Source organism: Branchiostoma belcheri, unplaced genomic scaffold (assembly GCF_001625305.1).
Source record: "Branchiostoma belcheri isolate BF01 breed outbred unplaced genomic scaffold, Haploidv18h27 scaffold101, whole genome shotgun sequence".
Taxonomy (NCBI): Eukaryota; Metazoa; Chordata; class Leptocardii; order Amphioxiformes; family Branchiostomatidae; genus Branchiostoma; species Branchiostoma belcheri.
Window position 1 is genome coordinate 143312 of NW_017802392.1, and position 13877 is coordinate 157188.

At 38.5% G+C, this 13877-nt stretch overlaps 2 protein-coding genes across 2 annotated transcripts in view; one reads left to right on the top strand and one right to left on the bottom strand.

Moving 5' to 3' along the window:
- Positions 1-1671, top strand: part of LOC109473931 (E3 ubiquitin-protein ligase rnf213-alpha-like) — a 134495-nt gene extending 132824 nt beyond the window's left edge. Inside the window, exon 93 of the mRNA XM_019774105.1 lies at positions 710-1671. Within this exon, the coding sequence (XP_019629664.1) occupies positions 710-896 (187 nt within the window). The 3' untranslated portion in view covers positions 897-1671. The remainder of the gene's footprint in view (positions 1-709) is intronic.
- A 5659-nt stretch (positions 1672-7330) lies between these two features.
- Positions 7331-13877, bottom strand: part of LOC109474259 (thioredoxin reductase 2, mitochondrial-like) — a 14690-nt gene continuing 8143 nt past the window's right edge. Inside the window, 4 exon segments of the mRNA XM_019774534.1 lie at positions 7331-8257; positions 8259-8807; positions 9938-10101; positions 10570-10686. Coding sequence (XP_019630093.1) covers positions 8114-8257; positions 8259-8807; positions 9938-10101; positions 10570-10686 — 974 coding nt within the window. The 3' untranslated portion in view covers positions 7331-8113.

Here is a 13877-nt window from a genome sequence, read left to right on the forward strand (position 1 = left end):
TTATTGTTGATAGATGGTAGCACATGTTGCTTTGCAGGCTGATGCATTGTGGTTGTTTTACATGTAGTTCCGTGAATTATTTCCTCAGGATGGTGAATGATTGAATGGCAAAGTTCTTTATTCACAACCACTTGTTTAACAAGAGCCATCATTTTTATGACTGTCATTGTCATCTTATCTCACTGATGAGCTGCATATCTACCTTTTTGTTGTAACAATATCTGTGAATGTCACAATTACTTAACGTTTAGACCTGCATTGTTAGTAGAAACACCTAGCTTCAGTTCACAGTCAACCAGTCATAACTGCCTTGATGAAGATGACAGACGATCATCAAAACATCGGCTCTTGTTAGACAAGTGGTTGTGAATAAAGAGCTTTGCCATTGAATGTTGTCTTGTCTGGATGTTTATTGTATGGATGGTTGGCCCTCATGTTAAAAAAATAAAAAGAAATGCCAACTAGTACTGTGACTAAGTAGTCTTGCTGATTTATTTATGGTCTTGTATACGGGTCAATTCTTTTGTACCCATTGCATGTGTCTGTCTGTCTAATTATAGGCCTTATCAAAGTCACTATACTTTTGTTGTATCTTCTTCTTGGTTACCCCCAAATAACCAATCAAGTTGAGTGTCAATAAAGTTATTTTGTAAAGACACACAACATCACACATCAAAGAGTCGTCTTTTCCCTTCCTCTCTTTACACAGCATGATGGCTACCCTGAGGGCTTACATTGATGACAAGAACGCTCCTGAAGTGGAAGGGCTTGACGAACACTTCCCACCGACCATCCTGATGAAGCATGCCTACTACACGTGGAGGATGGTGGCAATGTACAGGCCACACGAGGAACAAGAGACATCAAAGAGAGGCGCAAACAGACTGAGACTCTGAAAGACCAAATTTACTCCACAGAGACCATGATTGTATATATTGTCACTAAAGCTATTGCTGGATCTATAGAACTGTAATTGTTTGTTTACAGCTATGTCAAATTATGAGTGACAATTTGTTGTGCAGCGATGCCACATATAACATTATATGATATAGATGATTTACATGAAATATATGGAATTGAATATGTTTGCTCTGAAGACCAGTACATGTACATACTACATGTATTAACTAGAAGGAGAAGAATGTTAGTTGGTTCAAATAAGGATACATGTAATGTTACATCCTTACAGACTGTTGAAAAGATAGCACATGTAGTACATGTAGTACTGTTAGTTATGCAGATTATGTTAATGTAAGGTGTGTTACATAAAATTATCAGGCCAGTTTGAGAGTATAACTACATGTAGGTTATGCTTACTTATGGTTGGCCTGGTTTTGGAGTGAGATGTGTACATGTACAATGTTTGTGTGTAGCATGTACATGTTGAACATTAGTATGAATTGGACACAAGAACAATCACCAAAACATGAGGAAATATGAATGGACATTCCATAAAGTTTAGGGATTCGCAACCTACAAGTTACTTTTCTTACTATTAAATATGAATAATGCTTGTAGATGGCTTGTAATTCTAGAGATGTTTGTTTGGTAAGCTAAGGATGATTAGCTAATAAGAGCACTGATGAAGCGATGTTACAAATTCGTTAATGTTTTAGGATAAAGTGTTTATATGCTTCTTTCTTTCTGTCTTTTTGTTTGTTTGCCCTGGCCAGTGTGATGAATCTAGACCTTCAAAATCCCAAAGAAATACAAAGATAACGATGCAAAGTGTGTGTATGTATTTCTCTTTATCTGTGCAAAGATATTGTATAACAGTTTTTGTAGTTGTAATGTTCATGATTGACAATATGCAAAGACAAAATGTGTGTCAGAATTTTTTTCTGTGTCTGTTCTGTGTGTAAAAATTTGCTCCATTCTCAAGTTACATGATTGTATGCTTCAAAAGGTGATTTTACGATCAGCTGATCCACTGCAGAAGTGAAGTTTTTGCTTTTGAAAACATTACCATAACGTTATGAATAAAAACCAAGCAGATGTCAGGAGGGAGCATTGCATAAATTTTGATTGCCTGGAGATCTCACCTTTGTTTGCGTCTCATTTTTATGAAACATAAATCATGGTGTAATAGTGGAGTACGTTTTGCCATACAATCGTACATTCTATGATGTAATTCAATGCGGTATTGTTAGATTATGGACTTATAACGTTCTGATTCGGTTGCATGGGCGGTGAGAGGTGTTACATCATACAATCCTCTTCACAGTCCCAATACATACACACAAAAAATACTTTCTGACATCTCCGATTCCTTGTCTTTAAATTAATATAAATTGAGGATTTCAAGAAAAATCAATCCATTATCTTACTCCTCCAGGGAGAAAGAAATCCTGATTCTATATTCCTGACACAAATTTCCTCGATCAAAGTTGTTCCTTTGAAACCCGTCCATTTTTTAGGTTTCTTTCTACAGAAACCTAAGCTGGCAAGATGTATATGCCGGTCCGCCATAAACGATCACTGCAGTAATAGGAGCGGCTCAACCAACGGTATGTTGTAGTCCTGCATTGAACTGCTAGAGGTCGCTTTTGATCCATGCACCTAGGTTTCGTAACTAAAAATCCGTAGATATTTTCGAAGTCTGGCATTCAGTCAGTCCTATCGTGGATTGGGCAGCATCTATTAGGGGTTATGGCCTGGAAGCTATCCGGCACTCGGTAGGAGTTTTTCGCGGTCGGAGTTGTAGTGTACTCGTATTTGTTTTCCTGTGCGTGGATTGTGTTCAGCACCAAGGACAGGCATGTTTGCCTGTGTGTGGAAGGTGTTCATTCTACCGGTGAACGCATTTACAGTAAGACCACAGCAAGTAATTTTTATGGATGACATCAGCGCGCGCATTAATTTTCGCCTGATTTTGGAGGAAAAAAAAAGAAATTTTGTTGCCTTCTGACAGTGGTCAACGGACCGAAAATGGGCAAAAGATGCCTGTTGCCATGCCGGAAGGTGGATGACAGATAACGTAGCTAGTGACAGTGTAACAGGGATAGCAACAAATCCCTTCAACTGAAACTATGTGTAGAATACAATGTCATATAAACTCATCACAAAAACAGCAGCTTTTTAAAATCACTGAATGAATTAAGCAAAGCTTAAGGTACATGACTGCACATATATAGGGTTGTGTTTTTTGCGTTTTTGTTTGTGTACAACATAAATTGAGAGACAGCGGATGGTTATTACATTCGCCAAGAAGGTTATGTTTTCAGTAGCGTTTGTCCGTTTGTGAACAGCATAACTCAAGAAGCTTAATATGCATTGTCATGAAACTTTATAGGTGGGTAGGTCTTGATGAGACCTAGAGATGATTAGATTCTGGGCGCCCTGGCGGCTTTTGTTGGTACTGCAGCAGAAGTTCCGGTTTTGATATCTCGCGATCTGGACATGCTAGGGTCACGAATTTTTGTTGGTATATAGCTCTTGGGGTAGGGAAGAAGTGACATGAGTTTGGGTCCCCTAGCGGCTTGTTGTGGAATTGCAGGAGCATTTGTTGAAAAATTTTCAAAGGAGGATAACTCAAGAACCAGTTGACGGATTGTCATTATAATGACAATTATGCAAATCAGGAGCTAATATGCATAATTAATGAGGAAATTCTATAAATCTGCTTTCTTCGATAATAGGACTATGAAACACTTATGACATATAATTCAAAACGAGACAAAACATCTTAAGATATAGATTAGGTAAATGACCTAATTTGCATAATTAATGGGAGTTGTTATAATTTCATAGTTGTAACTGCTTATTATGTAACTGTAAATTTCATACTTGCCACATTTGGAAGTTAAGTGAAGGTGAACATCAATAAACATAATTTATTCAAATGACCTCATTTGCATAATTCATGAGGAAGTGCTACATGTATGATAGCCTTTTTTTAAGATAAGGCTATCATTGATTGGAGATTATGATCAACTGATATAATCCATGCAAATGAGGCTCTTATTTGCGAAATCAATGATTAAAATTGTATAATTTGTCAACCGCAAGGGTTAACCCAATTTGCCAAGGTATGAGATCGTGGAACTGTATTTAGTTGATGGTTGAGCCTGGATGGTTGGTGCCAGTAAAATGAAGGTTAAGTTCTCTAATGGGCCTCCTAGCAGCTACTTAAAATATTGCAGCGTAGCGTCAGAGAGGTAAAATGGTATATTTTGGGCATGTCTAGTCAGTCACTAATTGTGGACACTTCCCTTGTAATACATGTAAAGTTATATCCCTTACATAATTCACTTTATGTTAATGGTAGGAAAATTTCACAGAAAATTTCAGTGTTAGCATACATGTACATGTAACGTTACATTGTAACTATGTTCATGGCATGGTGGGGGTGAAAGACGAACGATTTAAAGCGGTTACTGTGATAAGTTTGCAGCACAGAAGTACCGTGAAAAAAACAGGAATTCCAGAAGTTCCAGAATAAGTGTAGACATTATTTTGTGGCGCTTAAAGACATACAGACACACATACACATGCATACTTACTTGTACTTGTACTTGCACATGCATACACACATTGCAAATTGCAAAAGAAGAAAATTCTGAGATACATTTTGTCTTTGCAGTATAAATTTGTCATTCATGAATCTTACAGGAATAAAATAGTTTTTACCATGTAGATACATGTAATTCCTGTGGTTGTTGCTCTATTTGCATACATGTAGTTGTAATAGCTTTCAGCTCCATCTAACATAATGGATTCATAGATTCATACATATAAGACTGTTGTATTCAGATGTTTAACCTATACTGTCAGTTTCTCCTAACTGAAAGTAGACACAGCATAACCATATATAGCAGCATAATATATAATTCAAGGCTTTTACACAATTTACACATTGTAGAACAAATCCAATATTGTTCTTGGTGGAATATAATATAACTCAGAGTTCTCACCAGACTGCTTGAGTGTAGGGGCCCCCTACGCCGTGATTTGGTCCCTCTATGCTGTGATTTATCTACACTAGGGGTATTTTTGGGGGCAGAAGCTTCATAAATCTTTCAAAAAATGAAAATATAACTTTAAAAGAAGAACTTTATTGACACAACAAAAAGTACAGCGACTTTTGTAAGGTCAAAGACATGTAGATAATATTATATACAGACAATTATACATGGGTACAACGAAAATATCCTACGTACAGAACAATAGGTGGGTCAACTAATACTACTTCTTCTAAGGTCTAAACATTCTTTGATATATTTACCTATTTGTACACAGTAAGGGTTATTGCCTTCTAGGATGAACTTAAATTTATCTATAGCATGAAATGTAACAAATTCTGTTGAGCAGGCGGAGAGAAGGTTGAACAGCTTTGTGCGTTTGTCGTTATATGGTGTACAATTCAAAATAAAATGTTGTTCGTCTTCAATATCATTGGGACAGAATGGACAAAACCTCTGGTCGCGAGGGATTTTTTTTATATCTTCCTAATTCTATATTCAATTTATGGCTAGAAATTCTCATCTTTGTAATCGATCTTCGAACTTCAAAAGTGTGTATTTCAGAAAGGTAATTTTATTGTCCATACCTCGTCTTTAACATGAGGTTGTATTGTAACAAACTAAGGGAAAAAATGTGTCCACCAGAGGGTCTGCCTAAATACCTCAACCGACCGCGTAATGGGTTAATATGCCGTATACATGGGCTAATAATCTTTTCCAACGCTCTGCATACATAATATGCTTGTATGAATGAAAAGACACCGTAACTCCGACCATGGAGGTATCCATGTTCCGACGTATTTGCCATTTTTTAAAAGTTATTCCTCTGGTCTGTTGGATCGCCATCTTTGGGCCTGCATGGGGAATCTCTGGACACCTTTTGCTTCAGTACAGGCAACAGAACGCAAAGATGTTGGTTTATAAATCATATTAAAGCACACATACTATCATAACCAACTCATATATAATAGCTAATAGTATATACCGACTTTTGTTCCTTTTTCGACTTCCAAAAATTTGTCTTCACTTTATTTGCATATCAATCAACAGGTTGTGTATATAAACCTGCTTTCCCCTCTGGTCTCTCAGTCACTGACGAAAGCTAGTGGATACTAGCTGAAACGTCTGACGTTTTCAAAATCATATCCAGTTGCTTGAGTAACTGTTTTTTGGCATATCGTATTACCTGGATGTCTAACCTTCATCGACGTATATACCGAGTGTTTTCCAGCCTGACATCCAAGCTGCTAAGCACGTACGCCTACCGGCTTGACCTCCATTGACCTCAAAAAGGTTACGCTCCGTGGAACGTGAAACCAGAGGAATAACTTTTAAAAACTGGCAAATATGTCAGAGTTACAGTGTTTTTTTCATTCATACAAGCATAGACAATGTTTTCCAGAGCGTTGGAAAAGGTTGTATATTAGCCCATTACGCTGTACGTTCTGTACCCATTACGCGGTCGGTTGCGGTCGGTACATGTAGATTCCGGTTGAGGTATTTAGGCATACCGGTCCACCAGGCAAGAAACAGTGTCTCAGGGGGTAATGAGTTACAAAATGTTGAGTGGAGAATACCAGACCCCCAGCTGTGGTTATGTTTTTGGGATCTCGATGTGCAACTTGCGCTGCAGAAAGTTGCCCTTCTGTACCAGACCCCTACACTCTGAAAAAAATCCTGGTGTGCACCCTGTAACTGTTCTTTGAATCTTGCTAAAATGATTCTGTGCAGAAAAAGCAATATTCAATGTACATTTAACATTACATGTACCAGCTGCCAAAAGGCTGTATTTAGTTTTAAGGAGTGAGTACATACATGTATAGGAGCCCCGGTATACAAATAATATTATACATGTTTAACTGTTGTGAGTAAAATGTTGCAATAATATAATGGTACATGTACAGTAACTTGTTACGACCTTTAACCTATAACCCTGCTAAAGAACATCCGACCAGTTCGACCCAAGGAGGTTTAGGAACAGGTCATCATAGACAGCAGAGTGCAATGTTAACATTAATGGTTAACACAGTACTCATCTGTAACCAAGGCTGATGGGATCTTAATTATGGACCTTTAGGCCACACCAATTTAATTTCTTGGTTAACGGATTCGCCACTTCATTTTTTTCTGATTTGCAAATAAAAATAAAAATTCAGAATCAACTGCAAAATGCTCATACATGTATTTTGCCCTGAACAGTTGAAAACAGTCCTTTTCATCCTAGTTGTTACAGTTATTCCATCTTTCAATGCAGTGGTATCATTAAAAGTTCAAAATTCATTGTTTAAACATGAACCAGCCTGGTGTGTTGACTTCATGGCTCCTATGATAATCGTACCATTTGGGCCATAATAGGATGCCTACTAGTAGACCTGTTTTTATTTTTTTTCGCCCGCCCGCTCCATTATTTTTCTAGAAAAATCCGTTAACCAAGAAATCAAATTGGTGTGGCCTTAGCACTTGACCATTAACAATCAGACATCACCTAACTACATATAGAAACACGTAATTTGGAAATTAAAATTACAAATGATTTGGAACAGAATCTATTAGTCTACATTTAACAGCAACCTATTAAACATCTTTTTGATTATTAAAAGCAAACTACAATTTGAAATTGAACACATACCTAAACAGCTAAATACGATTCACCAGTTAACAAGTTACAGATGTGTACTGTGTTTACCTGTGTTGTAGTCCCACTACCAATAAAACATAACCTGTCCTTAACATCATCTTCAAAGCTGTGCACAATAGGTTTACATTCCAAGCAGTTCTAACAATATTGATGTGCAGGTTAGTCAGTGCAGCTAAAGTTAGAGTAACTGTCTTATATGTCCTATACTGGTAAATGTGAGTTCATAATATCATAAATTACAATTGCATTTAGGTATGTCAATACTCATATGCTGTATTGTCTGTTACATATACATGTAATGTATAGAAAAATAATGGAAACAGTTTTTAGCGTATTTCTGAAACTGGTTTGAACTGTAATGAATGAAAATTCATAAACAGAAATCACAGAAAGCGTTGGATTGCCTTGATAGAGACTGAATTTGGTACTGGAAACCTGTTTCCAAACAATTTTAAGATGATGATGAAGATCCAGGTTTGTGTTACTGATTTCTATGTGGGACTAAACTTTAACCTCAGCATCCCGTCACAGTTGGGTCCAGGCCAGAACGTTTGGTGATGCCCATTTTCACCACCTCCTCTGCACATGTGGGATGGATCCCCACACTACTGACCATCTGCTGGTACGTCAGGCCTGACCGCAGGGCCACCGCAAAACCCCTGGGTCACCTCCCCCGCATTTGGTCCAAGAAAATGCAGCCCAACAATTTCCTGGTCCCCGTCTAGTTTACACACGGCTTTTACGTAACACTGCGAGGCGTCCCGTTCGGGGATGTAGAACTCCAGTGGTTTGTAGAAGGCGTGATACACCTCCACGTTCTCACTACCAAATCTCTCCAGCGCCGCCTCCTCAGACAGTCCGACGGAGCCGTACTCCAGTGGAGTGAAGACCGTGGTGGGGACTTTGTCGTAGTCCATGTGTTCGTGTGTGCCAGCAAACAGCCGGTGTGCCAACAGCCTCCCTGCCTTGATGGCGACAGGAGTCAGCTCGGGACGCCCGTGCAGAATGTCCCCGATAGCGTAGATGTTGGGCACCGAGCTTTGTTCAGGATTCTCAACTTGACCTATCACCTTTCCTGATTCGCTGTACCACTCCACACCGACTGTATCCAGTCCGAGGGTCCCCGTGTTGGCAAACCTCCCGACCGCCATCATAACTGTGTCAAATGTGTCTCCACCCTGCTGGCCATTTCCATCCCTCCACACGACCTGCATGAATGAGGAATGAATGAAGATTTTATTATGTTTACCGAAGGAAAACATATTGTTTATACTCAGTTTCTTCCTCCTCTTCTGTTCCAAACACTAACCTCTGACCTAGCCAATGACATGATTTGTTGAGGTCTGTTACCATGGTGACTGGTGTTGGGTTACATAATGTTGCAATTTCATGGTCTGCTCTACTCCTGTCACCATATACTCGTAGTACATGTATGTGAATGTTTTTGAGTAAAAATTAACAGAGCAGACCATGTCCGAAGGTAAACATTATGCATTTGCCTAGTTTATCTGTCTTTTTGCTTTATTTGCCCAGCCTGTATTGGGCTTATAAAACAAAGAAAATACAGAACAAACTAGAAAGGCCAACATTTGCTCAAGAGCAAATACAGCACATTTCACCCATTCTTCTTCCCCATTCCAAATTTTCCCATTCACCATGCAATCCATGCCACCCTGTATTTGCTTGGAGATTATCTTTTCATAGAAGTCACTGTATTTGTTTTGTTTGATTATCATAAGTTTGATCACATTATCCCAGCAGCCAATCAGCAAGGTGAAACTACTCCCACCTGATGAGGAAGTAGGTCATGTGTGCCAAATATGGTCATGCATGCCACTTGTGCCAAATATGGTCATGCATGAGCAGCATGACCATATATGGTAAAAACCCTAACAAAATCATTTTAAAAGCCTGTATCCAAAAAAAAACGTACTGAGGGTATTTGACCACTTAACCTCCATACCAAATTTCAGGTCACTTTGCCCAAAAATGAAGAAATTGAATCATTGGCCTTTTAACAAAATGGCAAGAGGAGGAGAAGAAGAAACACGAGGGAAAACAATACATATCACCCATACTACATGGTATGGGTGAAATGTAATTAGATGACAGGGTTTGATATGTAAGGCTTATAAAACACCAGGAGAAAATACAGAATAAATCAGAAAGGTAACATTTGCAAAGAAAATGCATATTATATAATGTTTACCTTCACATGGTTTAGCCTTACCAGCATTTATTTGGAGAAGAAGAAACCAGGAGCAAAACAATATATTTTCCTTCCTTCACAATAACATACTGATAGTGATAGAAGAATAAAAAAGAAATGCAGACTGACCTGTAACTGCCCGTTGTCCATCTTGTCTATCGCCATGGGAACGTGTTGCCGTAGGAACCGAGTACCGCTCCCCTCCATGTGGTCCGTCACGAGGTCTGCCATCTGTCGATCGAACCCCCGCAGCGGGAGGGAGCGGATCATGACGGTGGTGGGGAAGCCCAGACCTGTGAGGAAGCCAGCACTATTTCACATTAATTATGCAAATCAGGTCATAATTTGCATAATTGGGTAATCTGTTGATGTTCCGTCTGCCACAGATTAAATAGATTTGTATAAAAGCACTAATTATATAAAACACTGTAATTATAGAATTTCCTCATTAATTATGCAAATTAGGTCCTCATTTGCATAATTTCCTTTTAATTATGTACAACTCTCTCTCAGCTACCTACACACAAAAACTGATGAAAATACGTTGTTCCTATCTGGAGTTATTGGCTTTGAAAGGTTTCGCCAGAAAGTCCCCTGCAGTTCCAGAACAAGCTGCCAGGGGGACCAAATTCACACCACTTATTCCTGACAAAAAAAGCTATCTGTCACCAAAAAGTCAAGACCGTAGCATGTTCAGGACAAAAGATACAAAAACAGCAGCGGGAGGGAGCGGATTATGACGGTGGTGTGGAAGCCCAGACCTGTGAGGAAACCGGCACACTCCAGAGACACGTAGGACGCTCCGATGACCAGGGTCTTCCCCGGAGGTCTGTCCAGCATGAACAGATCATCGCTGGTGATGGCATATTCCATCGCACCTGGGGGGAGTCAAGCACAGTCAAAGTGAAGCAGAACAACAAAAATGTGGGAACGTTTGTCGTTTGTAGAATGTAAATTTAAAAACATCATCAATCATAAAAGGTACATGTACATGTATGAGACTAATCTTACCTTACAAAACGTTTCACTCACTCAAGACTCAGGAATCATTTACTCTTTCACAGTGAAAAACAACAAGCCAAAGGTGACAATCCTCCGTGAAGTTTGATATTTTGCCGATCGGGAACCGTGTTCCTGACCCTGGTGTTGTTTATTGCTTCAAGTTTGAGGTCCATTTTAATTACACACACACAACCATTGCATTCACATATATAATGTTGACTATATAGTCCACCAACTTAGCCAGCGGCTACATGACTCTTACATACAAGGCTGGTTTAGTTGCATTAGAAATAATTCAAAACTAGCATATCTTGACAAATCAAAAAAATGTTATGAACAAGAAAAATACCTTTATGATATAGAAAATTTTGAAATCCGTAAAGCTATAACACAGCTAAGAATCAGCAGTCACAAATTGAATATAGAAACAGGAAGATATTACAATGTAGCCCCTGGCCAAAGATTTTGCCCATTTTGCCCACAGAAAATCGAAGATGAATTTCATTTTATCATGGAATGCTCTAGATATGATATACCTACGTGATAATCTATTCAAATATCTCACTTCAAATACGACAGATTTCAATAGACTTGTTGCTACAGATAGATTTGATTATATATTTAAATGCAACAGCGAACACAATGCAAAAATAGGTAAATACATAAAAGACTGTTTTGTTATTAGAAAGAATACTGATTTGCTGTCAAATGTACCCATAGATAACTCTGCCTGATTGTAAAGCCTAAGCTAACTTTTGATTATTTCTTTTCTATATATAAGTTGTTAAGTTTATTCTATACCTATCTATTTTACTATGCTACTTATTGTTACCTACTAGTATTTGCCATACAATGTACCCTGTACAATTGTCGTGCAATAAAGTTCTTCTATAATGATCGGACTATCATGGTAGTGTCACTTGGTAAGTAACAAAGACAGCCCCACCGTCTTACCGTTCCTGCTATACCACTTGAATAAGGAGTTCTTTATATCATAAGCAAATAATCTGAAACAGTTGCCCGACAGTTAACAGTTGCATAATGGCCAACAGTTGTGGTATCAGTAAAGCGTGACTCAGGCCAAGCCGAAAACCAGTCAGCAATATTAGCGCAGTCCATATACTCAGTAACAGTAGCCCATCAATGAACCCCTGCAAACATCTGCCTGAAGGAAACACCCCCCCGCTATTCCAAACAATGGGTTTTTCTGGACCATACCAAAAAATGTAGGGGTGCATCTGAAATACTACATCGACCGCAGAAACAGCTACGGCAAAAATAAAAATGCGTGCATTATCACGGGCATGCCCGCAGACAGCATATAAAATTACCGATTAAACAAAGAGAACCCCGTGTTCTAGCTGCGAACACGAAAAACCAACTGCCCACAATACTCCGTCCGGAGGTCATGACCTCCTTCATGGAGTAACAAATCACTGAATTGAACTGAATGTTGTGTATATGTACAATGCATGGGTTACATTGTCACATGTCAATATGTACTTGAATTTGACTTGGTTGTAAGGCCATGTTGATTTGATTAATATATGGATGATTTTCCGATTTTTTTTTTTGCAATATACGGTATATATTTTCTTATTTTGCAACTGTTTTGTATGATTTACAGCATGGTTCAAAACTTTTTTTTTTGGAAACAGCCAAAAATTCATGTGCACGTGGATGCCATCCACATAATCAAATCAACATGGCCTAATTATATGATACATAAAAGCTCCCCTGACCTGGGATGTCTGGGTACTTGGGCCTGCCTCCCACTGCCAGTACGATGTTATTGCCTGTCACTGTTGTCTCCTGTCCACTGGCTGACAGCATTCTCACAGTGTGGGCATCAACTAAAGAACCCTTTGCATTCTGATAGTCCACCTAAAAGGCAATATTTGTTTGTTTGAACCCTTGTTTATTCATTAAAAACTCATGAATAATTCTTTGAACCTTTCACAAGAAACTCCTCATTCATTTATCTAACCTCCATGACACGTCATGGAGATTATATTTTCAGTTGCGTTTGTCATTCTGTCTGTCATTCTATCAGTCGACAAGATAACACTCAAGAAGGCCTGGATGGATTGGTTTATACTTGATGCGTTGGTAGGGTGTGACAAAAACAGGAAAGGATTTTTGGGCCCCCTAGTGGCTTTTCTTGATACTGCAGTGCAACTTCCAGTTTTGATATCTTGCAATTTGAACATACTATAGGGTCATCAATTTGGGATCGTAAGTAGCTCTTGAGCCCGGAAAGAAGTCACATGAGTTTGGGCCCCCTAGCAGCTTGTTCTGGAACTGCAGAATGGTCTGTTTTAAAATCTTTGAGAGAGGATAACTAACAAACTGGTTGATGGATCATTGTAATTTTTGGTATGAAGGTAGCTTAAGTTATGTTTGACATATTTGAATTACAATTATGCAAATCAGGATCTAATTTGCATAACTAATGAGGAAATTCTATAAATCCGTAGTGCTCGACATTAGCCTATAAAACACTTATAATTAACAATGATTAACACGTATAATTAAGAATGACAGGAACATTGGCAGATATTAATTATGTAAATGGCGACCTCCTTTGCATACACATGTAGTTAATGTGAAATTGCTACAATTTCATAGTCATAACTGCTGGGAAAATACTTGCCATAGTTGGAAGCTAAGTCAAGGTGAACATCACTAATTAGGACCTTATTTGTATGATATAATCTACGAGGAAAAGCTAGAATGGCCTTATTTCTTAAGATAATCCTGTCATTGGGTGGAGAATATGATCAACTGATACAATGCTGGCTCTGTCCTTAGTGCTAAACTCACTGTCCAGGCGGACAGGTTCTGTTTATTCTTACTTTATTGTTTTATCATTACTTTCTGTTCTTTGAGTAACTACGTTCAGACACAGTGTGTACGGCGTGTCTGTGGATTGGAAGGGTTGAGCACCTATGCAAATGCTCTTATAATTTGCATAATCGCAAATGACAGGTGAGCATCACCATGCATAAGATTTACGAAAGTACTGTTTAGTGAACATGTCATGGAGGTACTGTATGTAATCGCAGAA